The sequence below is a fragment of the Solea solea genome, chromosome 3 (genome assembly GCF_958295425.1).
Source record: "Solea solea chromosome 3, fSolSol10.1, whole genome shotgun sequence".
In the NCBI taxonomy this organism is placed as follows: domain Eukaryota; kingdom Metazoa; phylum Chordata; class Actinopteri; order Pleuronectiformes; family Soleidae; genus Solea; species Solea solea.
Window position 1 is genome coordinate 6,967,113 of NC_081136.1, and position 27,525 is coordinate 6,994,637.

Below are 27,525 nucleotides of genomic sequence, written 5' to 3' on the forward strand. Positions count from 1 at the left end.
TCCTCTACAGAACGGCTTCACTCCGCTGCACATAGCCTGTAAGAAAAACCGTGTGAAGGTGATGGAGCTGCTGGTCAAATATGGAGCCTCCATCCAGGCCATCACAGAAGTACGTCACACACCGGAGTGAAATTAAATCAGTAGCAATGTTAAGTTTTGGAATTAATACACACTGAGTAGTAGAAAGTCAATCAGGTTTCGGTAAAGGAAACTGTAATAATAGTGTTAAAACAAACACATTAACCCTCAGGATTCATTATGAGTCTATCAAATTTGCCATACTGTTGAGTTATTAGAAGACAAAAATGTCCACTTCCACTATTATAAAAACAAAAACTTTTATAAAACCATTGGAGATTAATATTTTTTCATGCCTTTTTTCTGCATAAATCTCTTAAACAACTTTCTCAGAACAACCAAACATTCAATCATTTTGAGCCACCCAACAGTGACATAAAAATTTAAATAAAATGAATCAAACTGGCATTTAAAGGGTTCAATTCCTCATGATTGAACGATAAGTGATGATATATACAGAAAAAAAGCATGAAAAAATGTTCATCTGTAATGTTTGGAAGTGGACATTTTTGTCCTTAATAACTTTAGAGGGCAGTAAATCAAACTGAAGCCTGAGGGTTAAAACAGCATTCACCTAACCTGTACATTTTACCTTAATTTGGACTCGGCAAAGAGTTTTTTGGCGAGAGGTTGTTTAAGGTTAGCAAAAGATAACCTAATGCTAATATTAGCATTCAGGGCTAAAGTGAGTCTTTAATTTTAGCTACTGTGGTGTCCAGTGAAGAAGTTTTATGTTAGTTTGCTAACATTAACGTTGCAAATGTTAACTTAAACTCACTTAGGGTTCAGCGGCAAAATGCCTGGTTGCAACCAAATGTAAATTTTATTGCTGATTGACATTTATTTTATTTCTTAAGTGATTTACAGTACAGTGTCTCTTTAACAACCACAGGTGGTTTGAGTTAGTTGCATAGTGTTTAAAAACTAATTTTCCAGTGTGAAAATCCAAGGATTTATCTAAGTAGGTTATATAAAATGGTATTATTATTATATAAATGAATATATCCAAGATGTTACCTCATAAACATGTTGTCTTTAAGCGTTTCTTCTAGATTTAATATAAGAAGGTTATGAGCTAATTAACTGACAGCAGTTTCAATGAGCTCTGCCTGAGCGTCAGAAGTGGCTGATACTTTATCCTGTGTCCCTTCGTCTTTTTACCTTCCCCTGTCCAGTCTGGTTTGACTCCCATCCACGTAGCAGCCTTCATGGGTCACCTGAACATCGTCCTGCTGCTGCTGCAGAACGGAGCCTCGCCTGACGTCAGCAACATTGTGAGTTATGAGAAATAAGCAGCTGTGACTGCAGGGAAATGACACAGTACAGTGATTAATTGCAGCGGATATCAAATATACTATTGAAGATACTATTAAAGTGATGTTATGTGCACATTTCTGTTGCTGACCCACTGTTGTTTTGTGTACAGCGTGGGGAAACAGCATTGCACATGGCAGCCAGAGCGGGTCAGGTGGAGGTGGTTCGATGTTTGCTCAGGAATGGAGCGATCGTGGACGCCAGAGCTCGGGTCAGAATTTTTCTCTACACAATATTTTGTCGACATTTTATGCACCAAACAACTTAATTGTCGAGACGATAGTCGACAGATTAATCATCATTAGTTGCAGCCTCACTACAGACACACAACAGGGACCTTTTATGCTTTAGCACTTTTCAACTATGACGAATATGTTGCTACTACTTTCATATAAAGACTTCATTGTGTTTCCACCCTGTTGTGCGTAGGAGGACCAGACTCCCCTCCATATTGCATCCCGCCTGGGTAAAACAGAGATTGTCCAGCTGCTGCTGCAGCACATGGCCCATCCTGATGCTGCCACAACCAACGGCTACACTCCGCTCCACATCTCGGCCAGGGAGGGGCAGGTGGAGACGGCCTCTGTGCTGCTGGAGGCTGGAGCGTCACACTCAATGGCCACCAAGGTGAACGCTAAAAACCCAGCAGTGAAAACATGGCTGCTAGCCTCAAGTATCTTCAGAATACGGTTCAGTCTTTTCCAACGGGAAAGCTGAAGTTTGTGTTCAGTGACTTTCTCACACCAAAGTCCATAGAGAAAATAAGCGATTTTACATCATAGCACACGAGAGTTGTTGATCCACTGCTGCCTCCATTATTCAGTTAAAATGTGTTATTTTGTGACTTCTATGTTTTAAATCCCTTGTTTGGATTTCTCTAAATGACACAAACTTAACTAAATGAGGCAGCAGCAGACCAGCAGCTGCTGTATCCATGTGAGCTAAAAATGCTTATTTTCTCTAGGGGCTTTGGTGTGGGAGAGTAGATGATAACTTCAGTTACCAAAACAATACACAACAAAAAAGACAAGAGCAGCGTATGATAAATATGTATAACATGTGCAAATCCGGCGTGACATAGAAGAAGCAAGGGAGGTGATGTGTCTAAATATGATTATATCTGCAGGTCTTTGTCTGTTTGACCCAGATTTCATAAATGACAGATGAAGCACTGAAGCGGCAGCTTTTCCTCTAAATTGTCATCACTGAGGAGGTGTTTACCAGCAACGGCTGCGCAGTCCAGTACAGATTAGTCTTTGAATTAATTCATACAGAGTGCACTGAGTGTTCATTAGGGTCCAGTGCTTCTGTCCCCCACATTGTCAGGATGTCTCTCTCCCCGGTTACTCCCTCTGGGGAGGAAGGGTGTGGCTGTTGCTATAGAAACCAAACCAGTGGAAGTTGTTATACGTGTGTGAAGTCTCCATTCTTAGAAACATGTCCATGACAGCATTCACCCTTCCCTCCCCTTCATCTTTTTGTCTTTTATTGTTTCGTCTGAACACACGTTTCATCAGTTATAATCCAGCAGGATAAACAAAGAGCTGCTCGTCCATGGGCAGGGCTGAGCCACAACACACTGGTCATGTGGTTTCAGTTTTTGAAAAACAGTTAAAGTGCCCCCTCTGCTGGTGCAAATAAAACAATTGGAGCATGTGGACTTGATGTTTGCTTTGAGAACATATAGTCCCACAAGTGTGTCCTTCATGACTTCTGGTTATTTTTTTGTTTATTTCTATTTATAGAAACCCTCTGACTCTCCTCTCTCTGTGTCCTTTTCTCTCCACAGAAAGGTTTCACTCCCCTGCATGTGGCCTCAAAGTACGGAAGCCTGGATGTGACCAAACTTCTGCTCCAGCGCCGCGCTTTACCTGATTCTGCTGGAAAGGTAAGCGACTGTTATATTATATCACTATTCTTAGTGTGGAATCTGAGATTTTTGTAGCGTTAAGAGATGTTAAAGGGACTTTTCAGAGGCAACATCTCAAAAACGTGTTAGTAACATCTATAATTACTAAGCAATGGGAACCTGAGTGCTAAAATTGGGATAGCATTGCGGTTTACTCACAATACAAGTCACAAGCAAGTCTGAAGTCTTTCTTTCAAGAATCAAACAAGTCAAGTCGAGTCCCTGCGTTAAGTCAAATGAATAGAGAAGATTAAGATGATTTTCCAGATATACCACATGTGAATATGCTAAAAAATGTCAAGTGTCTTAATTTTTACACACAAAAGATGTTTCATCTGAATGTGAACCCCTCAGTGCATGTAGTGCAAAATATAAAGAGTGTATTCATTGAAATGCTGTGTTGCTGTGTTTCTGTATTGAGGTTAAATTGCCTACAAGAGTCCCGGTAAGCCTAGTTTGAATGAAATAAAAATTAAAATCAGTCCCTTGTTGTTGGATTAATTCATTCCAGGATTAAAAAAAAAAGACAACATAAGCTTCTGTATGTCAAGATTATATTGTTTTCTTCTTTATATGTTTCCTCCTAATGTCATGTTAAGAACCAGCCCAGTGAATCTTCCTGCTTTTGTTGTCTAATATAACATTAATTCACCTTAACGTGTAGTTTTATCCCAGTTAATATTATTTAACTCTGTATGTTTGTGTGTGTGTGGTGTTACTGACTGACTTCATACTGCATTAGCTGCTCTTTAATTCTCGTGCGCTCACCGTCCGTCACTCACAGAACGGCCTCACCCCACTCCACGTTGCAGCGCATTACGATAACCAGAAGGTGGCGCTTCTGCTTTTGGATAAAGGAGCTTCGCCCCACACTATGGCCAAGGTGAGAGACCACAGAAACTGGTGCTGATGGAGAAGCTGGTGCCTGGACGTAGAAGCTTCTAATATGTGGAGATGTTTCCTTTTTTTTTTGGCTGTCTCTGCTGTTTTGAATTAAACAAGACACGCAAACATGAAAAACCTGAAAGTGAACTCCATTTTCTTTCTCTTATCGTCCTCGTCGATCAGAACGGCTACACTCCTCTGCACATCGCGGCCAAGAAGAACCAGATGGAAATCGCCACGGTTCTGCTGCAGTACGGCGCCGAGACCAACATCCTGACCAAGCAGGGCGTCACCCCACTCCATCTGGCCTCGCAGGAGGGTCACGCCGACATGGCCGCGCTGCTCGTGGCCAAGGGAGCTCAGGTCAACGTGCCCAACAAGGTACTGTAGAGACCAGGGTCTCGGTTCGGTCGATAGAAAGTAACCGAAATGGTCCATAAACACCCAATGCAAAGTATTTTAAGCATAGAAATAACATACCAAACCTGTCCAATTTTGCTAAGATACAAAAGTTGTGTAGTTTCCGTTTATTTGGTTGATTTCACATCTGTCATCTTGGAGAAAAAATATCACGATGCAACATCACGAAAGTCAATCAGTGTCGAGATTGTAACAAACAGTGTCCACCTTCTTTCCTCTTTTTGGAAGAGAACTTAAATGCCTTAGAGGGATGAGAAAAATCCGTCTATTGGAAATAGGGCTAAACAGTATACACATTATATTGTAAAGATCGCTGAAAACGTCACACAGCAATCATTTGATATGTTTTTCAAATGAAAATGAGAATTGTGCTGTAAAAATGACCATTCTCTCTGATAGCACAATCACAATTTCATCCAAAATAATCTCAAATTAGATAATTCTTCAAAATTGTTCAGCCCTAATGGAGATACAAATCATCTGCTCTTTACCTATTTAAAGCTAAATGAATGTGTTTTTTTTGAGCATGTAATTTAAATTTACAACCACTAATATGACAAATAATGGACTTATTACACTTCTTAATGAAAGAACATGGTCATTTCATCCGTGACACATCACATCCCATAAATTTACAAAATATGTTGTGTTGTTAATATAATAACTGTGTGTGTGTGTGTGTGTGTGTGTGTGTGTGTGTGTCATGCAGAGCGGCCTGACTGCTCTCCATCTGGCAGCACAGGAAGACAAAGTGGCTGTTGCTGAGATCCTCTCCAAAAACGGAGCCAACCTCGACCAGCAGACCAAAGTATGCACACTTATATTATTCTGTTCTATTTTGCTTGTATTTTGTGTCACTTGTGATTGATTGCTTGCTATTTTTATTTGCAGTTGGGATACACTCCACTGATTGTAGCGTGTCACTATGGCAACGCAAAGATGGTCAGCTTCCTCCTTCAGAATGAAGCCAATGTCAACGCCAAGACCAAGGTACTGAAGCTCGGGGTTGTACAGGAGCATTCAGATTAGCAGCTTCATATGTGGCATAAATTATTAAATATCAATATTCTAGATTCAATATGGGTTATTAACAATCTAATGAAATGTTAATGTAAAAAATGTTTTTGCCTATATCATGCAGGGCACAGGAGCATTTAAAACCCTAACCCCAAAAAAAGAGCTTAAATGAAATGAAAGGTTTAGGAAGACTAGAAGTTTTGAAAAAGGTAAAAAGATTAAAGGAAAAGACTCTTATTGATGTCAATATTTATAGCTAATGCCTGTCTTTTGTGAAAGTGAGAGCCAACTAAAATTACAAAAAAATACTCTATAAAATCAAAGTATGGATATGTTGTGTTATTTACCTAGCTCAGTTACAGCTTTGAGTTTTTCTTAGTTTTGTCCTAGTATGCTTTCCATATTTGCTTGACATCATATCCAAGTAGTGAGTGTTTACGGTGGTCATGAGTGAGCCGTAGTGGACGCCGGCTGTTTGTGGCTGAGGGGGGAGAGGAGGCGGGGCTGCTTTGAGCCTACAGGTGGGGCAGATTGGCTTCTCCTCCCCCTTCCTGCCCTCCCAGGCTCCCCTGCTTCGGCAGTGAGTGGCATGTGGCGAGGACGCGGCAGCAGCAGCAGGCAGTTTGTGCTAGATGATCCCGGAGACACCTGTCTCTGTAACAATTGTTGTTTCTTTCTGTCTCAGAATGGATACACGCCCCTTCACCAGGCAGCGCAGCAAGGCAACACACACATCATCAACATTCTGCTGCAATACGGCGCCAAGCCCAACGCCGTCACTATGGTGTGTCTACTCTCATCCGCCCAAGAACACAAGCACACGTACAGTACACACAGACTGTAGCGTCTCATCCTTTTTTTTTCCTCTCCCGTTCCTATGATTTAGAATGGTAACACTGCTCTGGGTATCGCTCGGCGGCTGGGCTACATCTCTGTGGTGGACACACTGAGGGTCGTCACAGAGGAGATCATCACCACCACAACGGTACGTGCCAAACAAACTTCCAAAAACATCCGTCCGATGGACAGAAAAGCACATTTTTGAGAGTGGATCAATGAAAGGCCTAATGAATCCCCGTTTCCCGTTCACTGCTGCCAGACGGTGACAGAGAAACACAAGCTGAACGTGCCGGAGACCATGACTGAAGTGCTGGATGTCTCCGATGAAGAGGGTAAGTCGTGCTGTGACCAGTAGGAGATGCAAATATTTAAAGATAACCAGCTGAATGTGGAGAATAAGCAGAAGGTAGAGCCCAAAATAAATGAGTGTGTATTTAAAGCTGCAGTATGTAACGTTTAAATTTAAAATGTCTCATATCCTCAAGCCATTTCAATGTTAGGCCTATAAGCTCCCTAACACAAGTAAAGTTTCAGAAGTGAATGAAAACCAAATACAGTGTGAGGTTAAATGGAGGAGGTAGTAAGTGACTGTGCCGTCCACCCTCAGCACTAAGACCCATCGATGATGACGATGTTATGTCAGACGACTCCATGGATGTGGAAGGTATTCAGCACGGTCGCTTTGTGTGAGGAGTTGTTGTGGTGATTTAACCCAAAAAAAATGCTGTTTTTGCAGATGCAAAAAATACTAACTGTATACTTTTACAAAGTCAGTTGTGTTTTTAGTTAGATTTTGTTGGTATGGTTTTTAACACGATCACACAGATTTCTATGAAGCTTGGCGGGATTCAACTTTAAAGTGTTGTAAAGTTGTTTTAACCTACTTTAACATTGTTATATGGACGATTTTTCAGATATTTTTGTGAATTTCTCGATAGAAAATGCCGTGACAAGGTTACATGGCATCAAGTATTCTGATAATGATATTTATTTTAGTGTTGCAAGTACTTTGGACGGTCTTGTGACCATGTGTTTGCAATGGTCTGGTTTTCTCGGACTCCTAAACTCCAGCTGGGACAGTGTGTTTTGAATAGAATGGAACCTGGTATCAGATATACATGAAAAGCCAAACCAACATGGACTCTCAGTTTACAATGAAAAGGAACCTTGGAGCTTGTACGAGCGACTATAACACGTATACAACTCTCTACGGACAGGAAACATGGATAGAATAGAATCCCTTAGTTGTACTGGTGAAAGACCCTCCTGCTTTTCCGGGCATGCCATTCAATCTTACTTAGATTTTTCTTACCCAGAAATGTGAGTTGAGTTTTCCAAAGTGTTCTCAGTGTTTAAGAATGAACTTTTTTGCACTCTTTTCCACATTTCCTAACATGTATGTTGCCTGTTTTATATTAGTGGTTAACCAAATAATCCGGCCCCCGTGTCTCCTCTTCTTTGTGTTTCATCTAACACTTTTGTCTACCCGTTCTCTCCAGGTGACGACACGATGACGGGCGACGGAGGCGAGTATCTCAGAGCCGAGGATCTCAGGGAGCTGGGAGACGACTCGCTGCCCGGACAGTATCTGGACGGCATGAACTACCTCCGCTTCAGCCTGGAGGCCGGACGCACTGACAGGTGCGATCAAACACCGGCGCACGCTATCCTATTTTGTGTAGTAATCAATAGGTTATGTGTCTGTTTGGTTACAGTCCTGTCCAATTACTGATTCATGGATCACTGTGTACACTTTTCCTATGAACTCAACAACTCACTGTGTGTATTTGTGTATGTGTTTGTGTGCTATGCCACCTCTCCTGCTCATACTTCATCGTCGGTCTTCCTTGTCATGCCTCCATAGTCGAATGAAGAGGTATGTGCTGTCGCTGGCCGTGTCTGAGGCCTAGTAAATCTCCAGCACTACTGTAGTAACCAGTTTTAAAGGCTGATTCATATTTTCCCACATATGTAAATCTGCTAAGTTACAGCGCAGACTGTACTCATTGACCTTTCAGGCTGTACAATATACTAAAATTGAATAGAGTGTAGGATCAGGTACACATGTAAGTAAGTAAGTAAGTAAAGCTTTATTTGTATAGCACCTTTAAAAACAGCAATTTACAAAGTGCTTTTACATAGATAATAAAATACACAGAAAGGAAGAAAGCAGTGAGATGAAAGGATAAACACTGGTTAACACTCTAGATAAAAAGAGATAAAAAGAACCCAGACCAGTGCAGACCCTCATTTTAGTATAAAGGGAACCAGAATGTCAAAGTTCACAGACAAAGAAAATATGGAAAGGCCTTTCCAAGATTTATTTACACTTTCAATTAGGCATTTTCTGATTTCAAATTCATGGTAATTAGCGTCAGCATTTGGAATTTTTGAACAGTTCTTGAGTCCTTAATGAGCAATCACTCATGTCAAGTGTGCATCATAACACAAATATATTATTTATGTATTTAGATGCACCTAAAACCTTTATTATTAAACATACATAACAGTGCCTTGATGTTTCATGACACATTGCCATTTTATTTTTCCATGCAAATGCTATGTTGAATGTTGGCCAGCAGGTACAATTTCCTTCGTATTGATTGAGTGGTTCAAAAAGCTTTGGTTTCTCCTGATCTTTTACCTCTTTCTCTCTTTGATCTCTGCTGCAGTTCGGACAGGTCGTTCACGCCCACCCACCACAGCTACTACTCACCCAAACACGAAGGCATGATGGAGGAGATGCTCACCAGCCACCAGGTACAGTGTCAGAGTCACGTGAAAATAATACTGTTTGTAGCAATGATGGTTTTTATTCAAGTGCTGTAAAACGTCATACTTTATACTTTTAAGTTATCAGTTCTCATCACTTTAACTACAATACCAATTTTTTTTGTTTTATATTATATTAAAATTGCTCATCAGCATTCAGTGCTAAGAGAACACAATTTTGTAATACCTAAACCATTTTATTTTTGTTTAAAGTTCCACTGCATAACATTTAAGGGTTTATTGACAAAATGTAATATGTTACCTATAATTGTGTTTGTGTAAGTGTACAATTGCTTTAACTGCATAGCAGGTCCAATGACTTCAGCAAAATGACTGAGAAACTAAATGATGAGGTCATTACCCTTGCTTATTATTCCTACATTAATAGTTTATGGGTTTTTTTTTTTTTTTAATTTTGGATTCTAGGTTTCATCACTGAGCAGGGAGAATGAGCGGGAGTCGTACAGACTGAGCTGGGGAACTGAGAATCTGGACAATGTGGCTCTGTCGTCCAGCCCAATTCACTCTGGGTGAGTACAGAGAAAAACATGTGAAAGACAATGTCAGAAAACTGAATAATTAACATTCTACACACTTATATTATTTTGAAATATGTGACCGGAGAATGACGTGTGCGGGATGATGTGGATTTGTAAAATCAAACCTCTTAAATTCATGAATATGTATTAAGCGTAACACTTAATAAACAAACAATATGCTAGGTTGTGGTGGTATCATTTTTAATAACTGAAGGAAGCACCATACCGTATGTTCTCAATAAATTAAGTATAAAAATGTATGTACAGTTCACATTACTGCCTTTTTCTTCTCTTTATTTCTCTTTCATTTTCCTCTTCTTTACTCTCTTATTTGGCATGTGGTCTGTCAACTGCTCGCTGGAGTTAGGCTTACGTTGCTGTGTGTTCTCTTCCTTCTCTCACTTGCTTGCTGGTTGACCTTTTGATTCCTTTCCTTCTGATGTGGTTATTTTAGCCATTCCTCTCCGTGCCCTGATCATGGAGACCACAGCAGGTGACCGTCTGCACCTTGGTTACATCACACTCCTCCCCATCCTCATCAATCTCTTCCTCTTCCTCCACAGTGTGCTCTCCTGGTGGAGAGGTGTTTGTGTGTGTGTGTGTGTTTGTTGTTGTCCTTAATAACACTGCCTCATTGTATTTTATTTTCAAATTTAAAGACCCAGTGTGTGGGATTTAGTGGCATCTAGTGGAGAACTTGCTTATTGCAGCCAACAGCATATCCATCTTATGTCCCTACACTTGTGTTTTTTCCAAAAGTAGTCCTTAAGATGTCTCCAGAGCCAGATGTTGACTAAAACGTCTCATTCTGAGCTAATGGAAATCAGGCAAATGTAATTTTAAGTGATTATATAGCAATTAACACATAATTAAATGTTTACTTCTTCCAATAAATCCCACACACTTGATGTCAGGAGGTGGTAAAAGTTGGTGATACCCTTTAAAAAGGGCTATATGTGAGTTTTTTGCTAAATAGCCAACATTAGCACAATCATAAGCTAGTTCTTCATTAAGCGTTATTCCTTTTCTCACCAAGATACAATTATTAGTCAATAGTGGTGGACGAACTAGTGTAAACGTCTTTAATTTTTATTAGTACTTTGCTACCACTGAAGTTAGCATGCTAACCAGCTAGCTCCCACCCTGTGCACAGTCTGCTGAGAGCGTAGCCTAGCATAACAAAGGCAGAAGCTCTTGACAATTAGCGACTGTCAGCACCGCCCACTTCATGTACAACAGCTGAGCAAAAAACTTATATATAGCACCTTTAATATCACACAGTGTTTTGTGAATTGTATGTGTTGTACGTTAACATATACACCTATGCCAAAGTACCAGTGTACTCAGGTGTTCAACCAGATTCAGTACAGTACATTGCCCAAAACACGGACATAATGACAGACTCAGCAGCAGAAGAAGACAACAGTCTTTGTCTCCCTAACAGTTTTTTAGTTTGTGTTCCTGAATTCATTAACAAGTGTTTGTTTTTTTTGTCAATTCTAAGTGTTTTAATCATTACTGTGTTTGTCAATCATATCAAACTTGGGTGAGGTATTATACTCATCACTCTCACACACCTCCACCCCATTCCCTCATACAGACGTGTGATCCATGTTTATTGTATTTGCCACTTTGCATGTGGGGTGACGTGAAGGAGTCTGAAGCTATGAAGTGAAATATTGTTGTGCACTTTGATGAGGTTTGCGGTCCTGTTGCTGTTCTTGTTCATTTTGTGTTGAAGAGACAGACACCAAAATATTTAGAAGCCACAAAAGTTACTTTATATTGCCAGGTTTAATCGTTGCATTCGAGATGATCTGACTAGCTGTGGCTGGCTTAATGTGGGCCATTCAGCATTATTACATAGTACATTTTCTCAATTAATGAATGATAAATAATCAAAATGTACATTCAAACATTGAGTCTGACAGCATATTTTGATCCTAGAAGGAGCAGCTGACAACAAAATACACATTCCACTGCCATTTTCTGATGCATTCAAACTGTCCGTGGTGAAAAACTGTATCTTTACATGAAGATTGATTTGTCAGTTGTTGTTTCCAGAACTAAAAATTAGCTGTCAATCTCCACCTGGTTTAAACACAAGACATTCACATCAGCTGTATGTGTATATGTCTTTTTTTTTTTACAAACTTATTATTAAAAAGAAATATGATCACTGTGAGCATTTGGTAATACAATCCATGTATCTTTGGTGTCTTTATTCTCAACACTTAATGCACATACTGTAGTGATATGTGTCTCTAATTGTGTTTGGGAAAACTCCCTGTTCCACTGCAGCTTCCTGGTCAGCTTCATGGTGGATGCCAGGGGCGGAGCCATGCGCGGTTGCCGACAACACGGCCTGCGCATCATCATTCCGCCCAAGAACTGCAGCGCGCCCACGCGGGTGACGTGTCGCCTGGTGAAGAGGCACCGTTTGGCGACCATGCCCCCGATGGTGGAGGGCGAGGGCCTGGCCAGCAGGCTCATCGAGGTGGGGCCGTCAGGAGCCCAGTTCCTTGGGTAAGGCTACATGAAAAGCATTCATTCATTCTGTCATCTTGATGAAGGATGAAATAAACTCATATCAGAAGCTTATAAATATGGAATATCCAATATGTAGTGTCATATTAACTATAATAAGTATATATTCACTGCTTTACCTCAATGTTCAGCCTTGTCCAACAGGAAAAATTAGGTTTGTGTTGCTTTGGATACAGCTCGCTCTCCCACACCAAAGTCCATAGAGAAATTCTGTGATTTGACATCACAGCACAAAGGAGTTTTTGATTCAGTGCTGCTTCATTTGCGAAGTTATAATGTGTTATTTTGTAGCTTTGTAAATTGTTCTTTCAGGTTTACCTAAGTGACACAAACTCACCAAATGAGTCAGCAATAGACCACAAGACTAGATGTCCACTAGAGCTAAAAAAGCTTTTTCTATGGACTTTGGTGTGGAAGAGAGAGTGAATTGCAAACTTCAGTTTCCAGTTGGCAAAGCGGGATAAACTAGTGAACATATTCTTTAGAAATTGCAGTCTTATGCAGTCAGCACTGACTATGTGTCAGTAAAATATCCTCTTCAGACAGAAAGAGGTTTTACCTGTATCTGCAGGCTGTTGGCTGAGCTGTACTGTTTTTAATAAGAAGCTTACAACTTGCAGCCCCCTTTTTTTTTTCTTTCAGATTAATTTCCCCTTGCGTCTGCCTTACTAAAACTGTTTCTGTATCTGCTCCTGCTTTTCTCCCAGTGCCAGGGAACGGTCAATCTTTGCTCTTCAGCATGTTCTGTTTCCTTTCACGACAGCTGCAGTCTAACTCTTCTCAGCCTTATCCCTAACCTGTAATGCAAAAAGCCTTTCTTATGAATTCCGCCTCTGCTGTATTGCACCATGATTGGTTTGATATGTTGCCTCTTGCAATAATGGAGACTGTAGAGCATAAAAAGTTTCAACCCACATTTATGACTTACATTATATTCCCCCTGAGGTTCCCCCCCCGACCATAAATACTGATATACAGTACATTTATGTTGCTCTTCAGTCCAGAAACTCTAGTAAAGATGAAAAATGTCAGTTATCCACCTAAAGATGGTTGTTAGAAGTAGAAACACTTCACCTGCTGTGTATTTGCAGCTGTGGAAATTACCTTTCTTTACTTCAACAGCTGTAGAGACCTAGTGTGTTCAAATTAAATTAATAATTGGCTGAATAAAGAAGCCACCTACTCACTTTCAAAGTTTTTTTAATTCAACAGATGTTTTCCCATTTATTTCTCTTGTAATGTATTCACTTTTAATACAATTTTGAGCTCTTTTGGGCCTCCGTACGTCAAGTAATGCACATTTGTCCCCCAGATTTTGTATTTTACACCCGACCAACACACTGTGTGTACTCTTTCCTTCCTCACTGCTGCGTATGGACGTGTGGTCGATCCCACAGTAAACTCCACCTCCCCACTGCCCCTCCACCTCTTAATGAGGGGGAGAGTCTGGTTAGCAGAATCCTCCAGCTCGGCCCGCCGGGGACAAAATTCCTTGGGTAGGGTCGAAAAAAAAAGAAAACATCAATGGTTTTTGCATATGAAACAATCCATGGATGCTGGTCTCAGTGCTTCCACCTGATATTGTTTTTGTGCGTATTGTGTCGTCATGCTTGTGATCATTTGTCTTGCACCCTGTTTTATCCGTCTCACTGTAGACATCACGTCGCTGTGACATTATTTTTGCTCCAGTTTCTTGCTTCGCCTTCTCCATTTCTTTATTATTTCAATGCAGTTTTGTTTTTTAATAGATGTATCTTTGTGTCTTAATATTCATGTGGAATTTAAGTGGTTGTGTGGCCTATATGGGTAACAAAGTCAATTTCTGTTTTTGACTTTGAATCACGTAATTGGCATCTTGACCAAAAGACACATTTCCAAAAATGTATTAAATATGTATAAATTCTGAATTTGGCCAAATTAGTTGTGGCTTTACCCCAAGTTTTCCCTTATTTAGTATCAAGTTTTATGTATTAAAACCAAAGTGCAGAGCGAGCTGGCAAATACTAGTTGCGATATTTCTCGACTCAGGGGAAACTGAGGTTGGGAAGCACAATTTTCCTTTTTTTGGTACTGTATGGCTAAACAACCATGTAAACATCACATGAAACGATCAGCTGGTCTGCTTCGATAGCTGTCTTTGTCCCATGTTGAAGTATAGTGTAGCATGTTTCCAATAGACATGTGTTGTAGCTTGTTTGTCGTGCTTTAAATACAACAGGTATGTATTAAATTGACACTACACGATAACATTTATTTAGATAAATGGCTCAGGCAGACATTAGAATTGGCAAAATGTTAGAAAGAACACATTAAAATGCCCCTCACATTCACCAACACATGTATACGCTCCTATGCAATCACAAATCCAAGTATCTTCTCTGTTACTTGTCACAGTAATTCTCCTACTTAACTACTGTTTCACTTATTAATATCCCACGAGTCATCAATGGATTACGGTCACCAAATCCACATAAATTACATGTTTAAAGAGGTTTCAAAACCCTGTTAATTACACAACACTTAATAATACACACACACATGTGCACTGTGTTGTCTTTTTTGTGCACTGGCTCACATATGTGCGTGTCCTGTCCTCCTCTTCCTCCTCCTCCTCCAGCCCTGTGATCGTGGAGATCCCGCACTTTGCTGCCCTGAGGGGCAAAGAGAGGGAACTGGTGATCCTGAGGAGCGAGACAGGAGAGAGCTGGAAGGAGCATCACTGTGAACACACACAGGAGGAACTCAACCAGATACTCAATGGCATGGATGAGGGTCAGTCTCTAACTGCTGTATATACTATAGTAGACGTGATTCACCTGCACTTCCCTCGCCTTTACGCTGTCTTGAGTCTGCTGATTCTCTTAAGAAAGAGTTAAAAAATTTATATTTTTAGACTCTCTATGATTGTTCTTATTAAATGTCTATTTTACACTGGTCTTAAATATGCAGTTCGCCATCTTTTTCCCTTCCGTCCTCCAGAGTTGGACACACCGGAGGAGCTGGAGAGGAAGCGCATTTGCCGCATCATCACCCGAGACTTCCCACAATACTTTGCGGTGGTGTCGCGCGTCAAGCAGGACAGTAATTTGATCGGCCCCGAGGGAGGCATCCTGAGCAGCACAGTTGTGCCTCAAGTGCAGGCAGTGTTTCCCGAGGGAGCCCTCACCAAGAGAATCAGGGTTGGGCTGCAGGTAATTGACATATTGTGTTTTTCGAGTTTGAGTTTTCTTTCGATTTTGAGCATTAAAGATGGTCTTCTTTAGGGTGATACACAACAGACGCCTGAAGCTAGGATCATGCTAGATAGACAGTCAGAAAAGCATTGCATTGAAAAGGATTCCTCTTCTGGGGATCATCTGCATAAAATGTCTTTGTGATATCACCAAATATTTGCTGGGAACTTCCAACCTACTATAAGAAATATCAGTTATTTTGGTGATTTAAAAGTCTAACGCCGTCTTTAATGATCTGACTGTCAATATTGCTAGAGCTGAAAGTCAATTTCCAGCTTCAGACCTGTGTGTCTGGGATGCTATCCAACAGTAATCTCCTTGGCAACAGGTCTACTATAAACCAAGGGAATTGGGAAATCAAATTTATTTTAATTTAATTCAGGAGATGCATTTCCTGCTGAATAAAATGGACGAACCACTGCCGTCAACATTTCAGTCAGGAGAGCATGTTCGTCGCATGACATGAGATCAGACGATTATCTTCCACGTTCTCCTCTAGGCCCAGCCAGTGAATATAGATGTCGTGAGAAAGATCCTGGGAAACAAGGCCACCTTTAGTCCCATCGTCACCCTGGAGCCACGCAGGAGGAAATTCCACAAGCCCATCACCATGACCATCCCTGTCCCAAAGAGCAACTCAGACCCAGCCCTGAACGGTTTTGGAGGAGACACCCCTACTTTACGACTCCTCTGCAGTATCACAGGTCAGAGAGGAGACATCACACCATGCATAGACAAACCTTAAACCAATCATGTTCTTATATGTCAATCTTATGTTTGTAGGTGGAACAACGCCGGCCCAATGGGAGGATATAACAGGAACTACTCCTTTAACATTTATCAACGACTGTGTCTCCTTTACCACCAACGTGTCTGCAAGGTAACACATAAATTATTCTGCCTCTTTTATTACACATGTAGCAGAAAATACAAACTCTTTCTCTCTAACTCCCCAACCGATTTCCAGGTTTTGGCTCATTGACTGTCGACAAGTCCAGGAGTCTGTCAACTTCTCCACGCAGGTGTACCGCGAGATCATTTGCGTCCCCTACATGGCCAAGTTCGTCATCTTCGTCAAGACCCACGACCCCATCGAAGCCCGCCTGCGCTGCTTCTGCATGACTGACGACAGGATTGACAAAACCCTGGAGCAGCAGGAGAACTTCAGCGAGGTGGCGCGCAGTCGAGACGTAGAGGTGAGAGAGGAGCGCGTGGGACGAAGGTTTCACCAAGCACTAATTAATTAAGATGAGATAGGATGTAAATTGACATTTTGTCATTTCGCAACAGCTCATGAAGTGGTCTGACCATAATAGTGCCGTTGTGTGTACACATGCTCACATAATGTAAGTTACTAAGTAGTCAGATAGCTCTTGGATCGTGGAGATGCCACACCAATATGACCTCTGTCCTCGTCTGGAGCCCTGTTAGCCAAACAACACGCTTTCTTTGAGAGTTCATCGGGAGAGCCACCTTCAGCTTGAAGCTTTGAACTACAGTACATGCTGCTATCATGCTTGTGCTTGGCAGGAGCTTTCAACAGGGGAGATTTTATGAATTTGTAGTTGAATATTGCAGTAATATTGACCCTGAATATCGACTTCTGTGATGAAGGTATAGGCTAATTAAAAACTACAATTAAAGGTTCTAGTCTATGTCATTGTGTTATTATTTAACCATGATATTTAAAGGATCGTTGTTGAATTTTTCCTCAGGTGCTGGAAGGAAAACCTATCTATGCAGAATGCTTTGGAAACCTCGTCCCCCTCACCAAAAGTGGCCAGCATCATCTCTTCAGCTTCTTTGCCTTTAAGGAGAACCGACTCGCGCTCTTCATCAAAGTACGATCCATTCCTTTACACTGACACAAGTGCGAGCCTTTAATGCCCGCAGCAGATCATTTTGATTTGATTTTTTGTTTTGTTGCAGATCAGAGACAACACGCAGGAGCCGTGTGGCCGTCTGTCCTTTATGAAAGAACCCAGAAACTACAGGTCACTTGCCCAGAATGCCATATGCAACCTTAACATCACCCTCCCGTCATATTGCAAGGTGAGGACTCTGCTCCGTTGTCCTTCTCAAAAACTACTCTTCATCTTGTTCGTTCTTGAACATAAAAGTTGTTGTTGTTGTTGCACTGCAGCCTCTGTACTATCACCTGCTTCTCATTTCTCCATTACTGCAACATGTAACCTGCATTATGTTCCTGGTCTGAGAAATGATTCATACTTACATGTCTGGAAACTAATGTTGCTTAGCTTCATAATAATTGTTCCTCCTTTAGTTTGAGTGACACCTGGCAAGCAACATATGAGATAGATCACCTGTAACCAGACAATAAGTATAATAGAATTAAAAGTATTAATGCCAAAGGATCAAGAGAAATGGACCAAGTTCATTTTTAAGATATTTAGACTTTGCTTAATAAATCTGCTTTAAATACCACTTTGACTTCCCCCCCAAAAAATCACACTGACATGTTGTCTTTGTTGCTATGGTAACCATGCATTGTCCTCTGTCTTTTTTTCCCCTTCCCATTAATGTTGCTGTTGTTTCTATCTGTGCATCTCTTTGCTTCTCGCTGCTTCTTGCTCACAAAAGGAGTCCGATTCAGACCAAGAGCAAGAAGAGGAGGTAAAAGCAGCCACCGCCTTTCTTACTGCTTCTCTTTCCTGTCCACCATTGTACCACCAACAATGAATATAGTTTGCATTTAGTCAGATTTTAGCTACATTGTGTTGCATGTCCCGTGTGTTCCGTTTACTTCTGTAGATGTTGGGCGGTAGTTGTAAATTATCTTTGCACGTGCAACTAATGTTAGGAGACTAACTGCAATCTTTTCTCCATATTTCTCTCCAGAACGGCAGAATACAAGAGAAATGTAAGATTATTTTATCCTTTCTAAATTTGCTATAATCTTTACCAAAGCTCTTTAACAATACTGCATGCTTTGAGGCCAATTCATAGTTTCCGCATCAGCTGAAGTCTGCTGCAGTTCACGTGATGCAAATGCAGTCATGTCTAAGACAGTCCACGCACAGCCCAAAAATGAGTGACCATGCATCGATGACACGTGGTCCCGTAGGATAATATAATGGAATACAATGTTGGATGAGGTACACGTGTGTCGTGGGAGACCGCTGTTGACCTTCATTTTAGTATAAATAGAAATGCGTAACTCTCTGTGGACGCAGAATGCGGAAAGTATGAAGAGGCCTTTAGTTAATTAAATGAATGGCAACTATAGCACTGATATTGTACGGCTGATACATGGCCAGGCTAACATAGTTAGTGTGCAGAGGAATAATCACACTGATACACTGTAGATTAACTCTAGACTATAAATCTAATCAAAGTCCTTTAAGCTTCCTGTATTTTTGTCGTGTCACACAAACAAACAGGCCTTACCCACACCACCCTCATGTCAATGTTCTGTTCCTCCTGAGGCTTAAACTTCACTCTTTACTTTGCACTCTTTTTTTTGTTCTGATTTTACACCTGTCTCAACATCGCTCATCAATTTAACTCTCTCCTCTTCACAATTTGAGATTGGACGTATGAAGAAAGGGTCAAACAGTGCCATCTACGTATGTACATGAACCATAGACTTGTTTGTATTTATGGGTCAGTGGTAATGACAGTGGCCTCTTGTCATGGCTAACATGTGGGGTTGCATCATTTTTGCGCTTATACTTGAGCGGTTCCAAACCAAAAATAACCCATTTCGAGGTTTATAGTGTGACACAGTTGAGATATTTAAACAATTTGGCTAAATTTAAAGGTATAGACTAGACACTAGCATTTTTACTTACTTATTCAACTGTGGACAACACAAAAGAACAGGAAAAATGTTTGTAGTTTAAAAGAGTCAGAACTCTGACCAAATACCCAACTTAACGTGATTTCTGCACATTTGATTTTGTCAAAATCTAACATTTGATGGCTTACTAGAATTAGTATGGGTTAAAGTGTCCTGTTGATTTAAACGACACCCATTGATCTCAATGTGTGACACAATCCCATGCACTCACCATCATTTAGAGTTCAGGTAGCATCAGAAATGTCATCCCAGAAGCAAATCTGGACTTCATCTGGTGATACTATTGCCCCCTTCCTCAGTTTTTGCCTTGCTGTACCAAAATCTGAAAGATAAGTCGCTTGCTCCGATATGTGCTTCTTGAAACTGGGTATTGGTGATTACACTGACAACCAATTCCAGAACATTAGAGACCACAATACTACAGTAATATTCCTCGTAAAGAAAAGTCCTTTTGTATATTGGTAAAGCAAGTCCTTCTACTCTCTTCACCTTGTTCATATAACAGTGTAAAAATTAAGCAGTAATAGGTCCACTTGTGAATTTCACTTATTCACATTGTAAAAATAATTTATAGAGATGTTGAACATAATAGTAGTTTAATGAATATTGACCACATTATTGAACGGGGACACCTTATAATCACACAGCTCTTGATCATAACCAGATCATATTCTCTATGACTCCATTCACTCCTCACCAGGACCTCTTCATCAGCACCTCCCTTTGCTTTGCATGGAAATAACTTGCCTTACATACATGTGTATGCGTGTGCTTGTGTGTCTGTATGACAATATTTAATGGTTTGTTGTTTTAACAACCTTTGTGTGTTTATTCTTTAGTTGCCATGCTTTATATTTTGTAATGTCCCCCAAATAGCACCTTTTGGTTATGGTTTTGTGCACTGTTTTGTCGTGTTTCAATATTCCTTATAATCTTTAGTAGTAATAGTATTCCAAATATCCCACATCCTCTTGAGATTTTCCTTTGTACTGTGTCAAATTATTTTATGTTGTACATGTCATTGTTCTGTTGTAAATTATCACTGGCTTTCTTTGATAGACAAGTAGCATTTTTTATTAGTTTTTCATCCATTTTGGCCTCTTGTTACGTTGACATTTGTCATGTCATCTGAGCAATCTTGAGATATTTTTGATTTGTCTTTGTTTCCTTTTATTGTCCCTTTTTCCATTGTATGTGTTTCTTGGTCAGATGGTTTCCACCATTATTATGAAGTTATTTTTATTTTCATTTCTGTTACTTTTGTTTTTGTTGTTATGTCTTGTGAGTTTGGGTGCGTTGGCTGCGTGTATAAGCAAGTTATTTCCTGCTCATATCCTTTCCCATCAGTATTTTTTTTTTTGGTTTACCCAGTATCCTTAAAACAAAGTATAAGCCCAGTTCCTCTGATACCCTGATGTAGCACCCATTGTAAACCTGTTGTCCTATAACCCCTGCAGTGTGCTCCAATCTTGTCCTGACCACATTTTCCATGTCTGTCTCCTTTCATTTGAATTTTTGATTTTTTTTAATCCTTACTTGTTGTTCTTCCAAATGGAAGATGAAGAGACGGAGTCATCAGTCCTGAAATCAGAGCTGATTCGAGAGCCAGACCTCCTATCCGACGTGTCAGAGATGAAACAAGATTTGATCAAAATGACTGCCATCTTGACTGCAGACTCTACAGAGAAATCCCCTTCCTTAGGAGGGTGTGGTCTAGAGAAAGGGGCTGAGGACATTTCTGGAGAACCCTTAGAAATAATGGAGAAAGACTTAGAGAAGGTCAAAGAGGACCTTGAGAAAGTTAGTGAGATACTAAGAAGTGGAACATATGAGGGTGAGGTGGCAGAGGAGGCAGCAAAAGCAGCTAGAATGTCGGAAGAATGGGTTCTTCTCTCAAACAGTGAGCTAGAAGAAGCCAAAAAGATGGCAGCTTTAGAAATTCAAGAACCTATTTTAAGGGAAAGTAGAGCTAACAGAGGGGCGCCGAGACCTAAAGCCATAAAGGACAGTGGTGATCTTAAAGAATACCTCCTGGATGCACCAGTAATATCTAAAGTAAAACCTAAGAAAGAACCAGCCACCCAAGAAAGATTTACGGATGTTGTCCTAAGAAAAAGTTCAAAAGTAACCTCTCCGACCAAAGGACATGACAAAAACACTGCTGGTGATGTTAAAAAACCACTGAGAAAGAAGGAAAAAGACCAGGGGCAGGCAGAAGAATCAACAGAGACAGGTGCTCGCTTAAGTGTGCCAACAGCTCCTGGGCCAGCATCACCTGTGTCCCCACTTGTTGAAGAAACTCCCATTGGTTCAATAAAGGACAAAGTCAAAGCTTTACAACAGAAAGTAGAAGCAGAGCAGAAGAGCAAAAAGGTCACTGGAAGCAAGCCTTCACAATTGCCGGCTGTGGGCAAATCCTCTCCTAAAGCCAAAGAAAGCCCTAAATCAAAACAGGGGCCCCCTAAATCCCCCAAATCTGAATCTGAAAAACTTGAGGAGACAATGTCAGTTAAAGAACTAATGCAAGCATTCCAAACGGGGCAGGACCCCTCGAAAAGAAAGTCTGGGCTGTTTGAGGTCAAAACATCCACTAAACCAAGAGCAGAGAAAACCTCAAAATCTGAAACCATCCATTCCAAATCCATGACCAAAGCAACAAGCTCTAAAGAGCGAGAAGCATCTTTGGATTCTAAACCTCGCAAAAAAGAGACCATGCAGCAAGTCAGAGGAAAAGAAACCAAGGCAGCTGCTCCTGCCCATTCAGAGCTGACTGAAACTGTAGACTTTGGAAGTGGTGGGCTTGATGACAGCTCCGACAGTCTAAAACATGAGGGTGCGGCAGACTCACTAAGTGCTAGTTCTGGAGAAGGAACCCCTCATCTAAGCTCAGAGGACAGCTACAAACATGAGGGTTTGGCCACTCCTGGAACAAGTCCTGAAAGTCCGTGTCCGTGTTCTCCCAAAACTGGACAGCACACAATTTCATCACAAGCTACCACAACAGTCCAAAAACTAAATAAAGGCACAGAGAAGTCTGGAGACTCTGGTGTAGGGGCCACTGGAGACCAACCATCTACAGATTTGACCCTCCCTGTTTCTTCCAGCCAGGCTGCAGATGACCACATTACAAGTGAGTCCTTGTATGATAGGAGGAGTGAGTCTAAGCCATCTAGACCTCAAAAGCTTACAAAAAGAATTTCAGAGACTGTAGAATCTTTTCTTAGTGATGATGAGAGCCCTGGTCATCAGTTAACATTGCCCTTAATTGGTTCTCCAGACTATAGATCCTCTTCTCTGCATCAAGAAAACATAGATCCGTCATTAAAACAAGATTCAGATGCTCTCAGTCCATTTGCTGATGATTCTTGTACAATAAGCCACAGAGACTCTCTAGATGGTAGTTCACTCATGGAAGAAAATTCCTCCCATAAGTCCCCCGACTCCATTGAACCTAGCCCAACCAAGGAATCACCTCCTCGTGACTCCTTAGAGAGTAGCCCTGTAGAGCAAAGAGGCCACCCTTTCTTTCCATCATCACTAGGTCTACCTAGTAAATCCTCGAGCCAACCAGAGCCCACCAAAGCTACAGAATTCCCTCAAGATGCTTTACGTAGTAGGCTGCTTCGAGACCGTGAGGCTAGTGCTGATGATGACAGTTGTGAGCAGACATCTCAGATGACAAGTTCTGGTAAGAGTCCCCTCTCCCCTGATACTCCTAGTTCTGAAGAGGTAAGTTATGAGGTAAACCCCAGACCCCCTGACCATACATTCCTTTCTGTTCCATCCAAACCATCTGTCATCCCTGAAGATCCAGAAGAAGAGGACTGCTATGAAGCTAAGAGAAAAATTACTCCAGAGGAAGAAATGTTTAAGATGGCAGCCAAAATAAAAACATTTGATGAAATGGAACAAGAAGCAAAGAGCAAAAAGCACTCTAGAAAAGATTTGTTACCTTCAGCAGATGCCAAATTAGGGGATGACAGACATGAAGCATTAGAGCCCACAAGTGATTGTGGGCTTGATAGACCCACAGAGGAATCAAAGTTAGCTCTTTGTGTTGATCCCCATATTAAAGTACAACCTCCCTCTCATTTTTCAGCAGGTTTGCATGAGGAATCCCACTGCAAAGAGGTCAAGAACACAACAGCCAGTGTCACTTCAGAGGGACCTCACTCTGTCTCAGACCAGCAGCATTCAAAATGCAAACTGGAAACTGCACAGGAACAAAGACTTTCACCATCTGCAAAGTCTGATAAAGACTCTAGTGCTGAAAAGGAACATGTTAGATCAAATATTGAAAACAAGACGGATGAGCAAAAAGAGGAGTGCTTAAGGAATGCAAGGGAAAACAAAGAAGAGTTAGGTGTTAGCGAGCTTCAGACTGGTACATTAAGAACTGGTAGTAATGTAACAGATGAAATAAAAGGAGATCACAGAGGACAAACAGGAGCACTAGAAACTGGACTTAGTTCAAGTGTTGCCACGCATCAAACACAGGAAATGTTTAAATCAGAGGTGTGTATTTACGAAGACACAGAAGAAGATGACGAGGCACTGGGGCCGCCCAGAACTGAGTCAAAAGGTGTCACTGCAAAGGTAGATACTGACTCGTGGTCTGCCATGCGGGAGGATGATGCTACTTTTGCAGCTCGTGTCAAAGAGGAGGAACAGAAGATATTGAATCTAGCAGTAGACCGTCAATCTGAGCAAGCAACTCCAGACACAACACCTGGTAGAACACCAACAGAAGAGAGCACTCCCACCAGTGAGCCCAACCCTTTTCTTTTCCAAGAAGGAAAGCTCTTTGAGATGACCAGAAGTGGCGCTATTGACATGACTAAGAGGAGCTACGAGGAAGAGGGCGGAGGTTTTGCCTTTTTCCAGATAGGTGAACATCCTTTAGAGGAGCCTGTCTTAGAAGAGGCCAGGGAAGAAAGTAGGAGACCAGCAGCAGAACCTGAAGTTGGCCTCAATCTAACACTGGAGATTAAGATCGAGGAAGAAGAAAAATCCAAAGAAACAACAAATTCTCAGCCTCAGTCTCCCCCTGAAAGGGATCATACAGCATCTAAAGCTGATGCTTCCAAATCTAAAATCCCTAAAATGGGCATTTCAGCTTCTACAAAGAAAGATCAGACATCCCCAGAAGGTCTAGATACCAAAACAGATAAACCTGTAAATGAAGGGTCCTTAGAGGTAGACACAAGTTTCTGTGACCAAATGATAACAAATGTACAGACAGCAGAATCTACAGTTACCAGATCTGTTTACTCTGAGCAGGGCCAAGAGTCTTCTGACTCTTCTCCAGAAGAGCCACAGGTGGTAGACACACCCAAACCAACAGAAACAGGAAAATCAAAACAAAATGCTTCCAGTAGCATTAAAAAGACTCCAGCCAAATCGCAAGCCAAATCTATCCCTAGGAGTAAATCCACAGTTCCCTCTCAATCCAAAGCAACCTCCTCCTCAACCACTCTTAAAAAAGAGGCATCCTTTACATCTGATTCTAAATCTAGAATTCCCATCAAAGCTAGCACTCCCAAGCCTGATTCCTCTGTCAAACGTGTTGAATCTACCCAAGAGAAAAAGCTGAAAGTCCCTGTGAAAAAGGATACAAGGAGAAAATCTGAGACAGATGCAGGTCCCTCTGTGAATGTCAAAACCAAGAAAACTTCTTTCAAAGCCAAGAGCTTCTGTGAAGGGGAGTCTACCAGGCCCACTGCTAAAAAAGAACAGGGTCGTCCCTTAAGTGTAGAGTCAGCAAAATCTAAAGGCTTTCAATCCAGATTGCCAGTCCGGGGCAAAAGTGTTCAGTCATCTCATTCACCTCATGCACCAGCACCCACTAAAGAGAAAAAAAGGGAGCCATGCAAAAAGTCTTTGGATTTCTTTGAGGAGATAAGCGATGAGGCAGCAAAACTTGTGGCAAGGTTGGCACAGGCAGGGAAAGAGAATGAACAAGAGGTTACAGCCACCAACTCAGATGATGAGAGCAGTCTCATTGATCAGTCAATAATAGAAAGGGAAACTTTCTCTGAGATGCAGTTCCCTCCTTCAGCAGACGTCTTTCCTATTAGGCCACTGTGGGACGACCCTGTTGAGACACAGATGCAGCGAATTCCAGATGATACATTCCAAAGTCAAGGTATCCCCCCAGTATAAGGGGCTATTCTCTATCTCTTCTGCCTCACTAGTACAATAGCTGTAATGATGCTGCCTCTCTGTCTCTTGTAGTTTTCCCTGTTGTAGTTGAAGAATCCATGTTGCTTTGTCGTTTGAGATGTGTTTGTAATGTCTCTTTTCCTCTATGTGTGTAGAAAATCTCAAGATTGACCTAAAGGCTAGATGGAAACCTAGCACCTAAAACATTTAAAGATTAAAGTGTAGTTATCTGACGAAGCACATGTACTATCAATACTTTTACAACAGTTGAAATGTACTTTTTTTTTTGTTTTAGTATCGCTAAAAGATCTGTTACATACAGTCATGATAGTTACTAGTCCCAGTCTATAAGGAATTAGATTTTATAAAACCATACGGTGAATAACACAAAGAAAGCCAGTGAAGTTTCTAGCAGATATTGCTTGTGAATTTGTCTTTATTTGGTAAATCTTGCGGCTGTGACCGCTCATGGCTGTCTGGTGGTATTTGCAGTAGACCCACAGGATGAAGCAGAGAGTAGAGAGGAACGGTTGGCCATTATAGCTGACCACTTGGGCTTCAGCTGGACGGGTGAGTCTTCTCTTTGTAGCAGTAAGTGTTCAGACTGCCAAATGCTCAAACTACATTGTTACTTAAAGCTGGGTTCATTTTCATCCTAAAACACATTTATCTTATTTGTTGAAATCTCATACATTGATTACCACTGATAAAGCAAAAAAAAAACACAAACGGTGTCAGTAGCTATAGTAATACTATAATAAATACAACCAAACGTTTAAATTAGAACACTTGGAAACAGTAATCTACTGTACATCTAAAGTATACAAATTAGTCATGGAAGTGTTTTAGGGACAGAGCTTCGACAAGATGGCTAAAGGGGAGATGTGATTTTTTTCTCACTGCAGCTTTTCCAGGCTTACTGATCCTAGCTTTAACATTTGGCAGACTCTGACACATCATTTCAAATCTTGTTTATTTATTTTAAAATGTACTCATTATATATCTTCTTTTCTCTCCGTAGAGTTGGCACGAGAGCTTGATTTCAGTGAGGAAAGGATCAACCTGATAAGGATCGAAAACCCCAACTCACTGCAAGACCAGAGTCATGCTCTTTTGAAACACTGGGCAGAGAGGGAAGGAAAACATGCCGCAGGTCAGCGATGAATAGGATATTTAGCAAAAGGTCTTGTGAGAATTTAAAGTTAAACCTCTAGTTGAGATAAAGTTGACCTTTTTTTTGTCTTTGCTTCAACAGAAACATCTCTCATCAAAAGGCTGACAAAGATCAACCGAATGGACATCGTTCACCTCATTGAAACCAAAATAACAAAGTCCACTCAGGAGGAGACATCATCACATACCTATGCAGAAATTGAACGAACCATAGCACTTGACCACAGTGAAGGTGCATAAGTCACTTTACTGGATTCTCAAAAGGAAAAAAACATTCTGAACATGCTAGCCTTTGTTTTACTTCATCCACACCTTGATTATGCCTGCACTACTTGGTACAGCACTACTCCAAGTGTGTCAATACTAAACTATAGACAGCCCAAAAATAAACTGGTTAGAGTCGTCATGATCTACATTGGCCCATCACAACTTATGGAGTTAAATGGTTGACATTAGCAAACAGGATGACATAAGGTCTCGCAAGGAAATGGCCCTTGATATTTTGGCAATTATTTCAAGATGGTGGGTGAAACAAATGGTTATTCAACTAGACGCAGTGTTACAGACATCGTGCCATGTAGATTTAAAAACACCTTTCTATAACTGGCAGCATTTGAGTGGAATAGACTTCCATATGAGATCAAAGATATTCACTAAGTTTTAAAAAGGCAAGTGTCCTGGATATTGACTATGTATGTTAATGTATTTAGCATAAATAATGTATAGTCATGGCAAATTGAATGCTAAAGTTTAGGAAACATATTTTTTTTTCCTGGAAGTCATAGTTTATATTATCGCATCCCTGCATTTGTGATG

General features: G+C 40.9%; 1 protein-coding gene across 27 annotated transcripts in view; it reads left to right on the top strand.

Moving 5' to 3' along the window:
• Positions 1–27,525, top strand: part of ank2b (ankyrin 2b, neuronal) — a 142,758-nt gene that overhangs the window by 94,685 nt on the left and 20,548 nt on the right. For 8 of the 27 annotated variants that reach the window (XM_058624383.1, XM_058624382.1, XM_058624388.1 and 5 more), the window contains 32 exons: positions 11–109; positions 1,254–1,352; positions 1,505–1,603; positions 1,822–2,019; positions 3,182–3,280; positions 4,086–4,184; positions 4,370–4,567; positions 5,316–5,414; positions 5,498–5,596; positions 6,309–6,407; positions 6,510–6,608; positions 6,723–6,795; positions 7,071–7,127; positions 7,963–8,104; positions 9,136–9,223; positions 9,662–9,765; positions 10,229–10,267; positions 12,076–12,300; positions 13,719–13,817; positions 14,939–15,093; positions 15,301–15,512; positions 16,054–16,258; positions 16,338–16,434; positions 16,522–16,750; positions 17,270–17,395; positions 17,484–17,606; positions 18,156–18,188; positions 18,414–18,435; positions 20,933–25,519; positions 26,029–26,106; positions 26,558–26,689; positions 26,792–26,941. In XM_058624383.1, coding sequence (XP_058480366.1) covers positions 11–109; positions 1,254–1,352; positions 1,505–1,603; positions 1,822–2,019; positions 3,182–3,280; positions 4,086–4,184; positions 4,370–4,567; positions 5,316–5,414; positions 5,498–5,596; positions 6,309–6,407; positions 6,510–6,608; positions 6,723–6,795; positions 7,071–7,127; positions 7,963–8,104; positions 9,136–9,223; positions 9,662–9,765; positions 10,229–10,267; positions 12,076–12,300; positions 13,719–13,817; positions 14,939–15,093; positions 15,301–15,512; positions 16,054–16,258; positions 16,338–16,434; positions 16,522–16,750; positions 17,270–17,395; positions 17,484–17,606; positions 18,156–18,188; positions 18,414–18,435; positions 20,933–25,519; positions 26,029–26,106; positions 26,558–26,689; positions 26,792–26,941 — 8,263 coding nt within the window. The remainder of the gene's footprint in view (positions 1–10; positions 110–1,253; positions 1,353–1,504; positions 1,604–1,821; positions 2,020–3,181; positions 3,281–4,085; positions 4,185–4,369; positions 4,568–5,315; positions 5,415–5,497; positions 5,597–6,308; positions 6,408–6,509; positions 6,609–6,722; positions 6,796–7,070; positions 7,128–7,962; positions 8,105–9,135; positions 9,224–9,661; positions 9,766–10,228; positions 10,268–12,075; positions 12,301–13,718; positions 13,818–14,938; positions 15,094–15,300; positions 15,513–16,053; positions 16,259–16,337; positions 16,435–16,521; positions 16,751–17,269; positions 17,396–17,483; positions 17,607–18,155; positions 18,189–18,413; positions 18,436–20,932; positions 25,520–26,028; positions 26,107–26,557; positions 26,690–26,791; positions 26,942–27,525) is intronic. The other 19 variants (XM_058624384.1, XM_058624381.1, XM_058624385.1 and 16 more) reach the window with 16 other exon arrangements.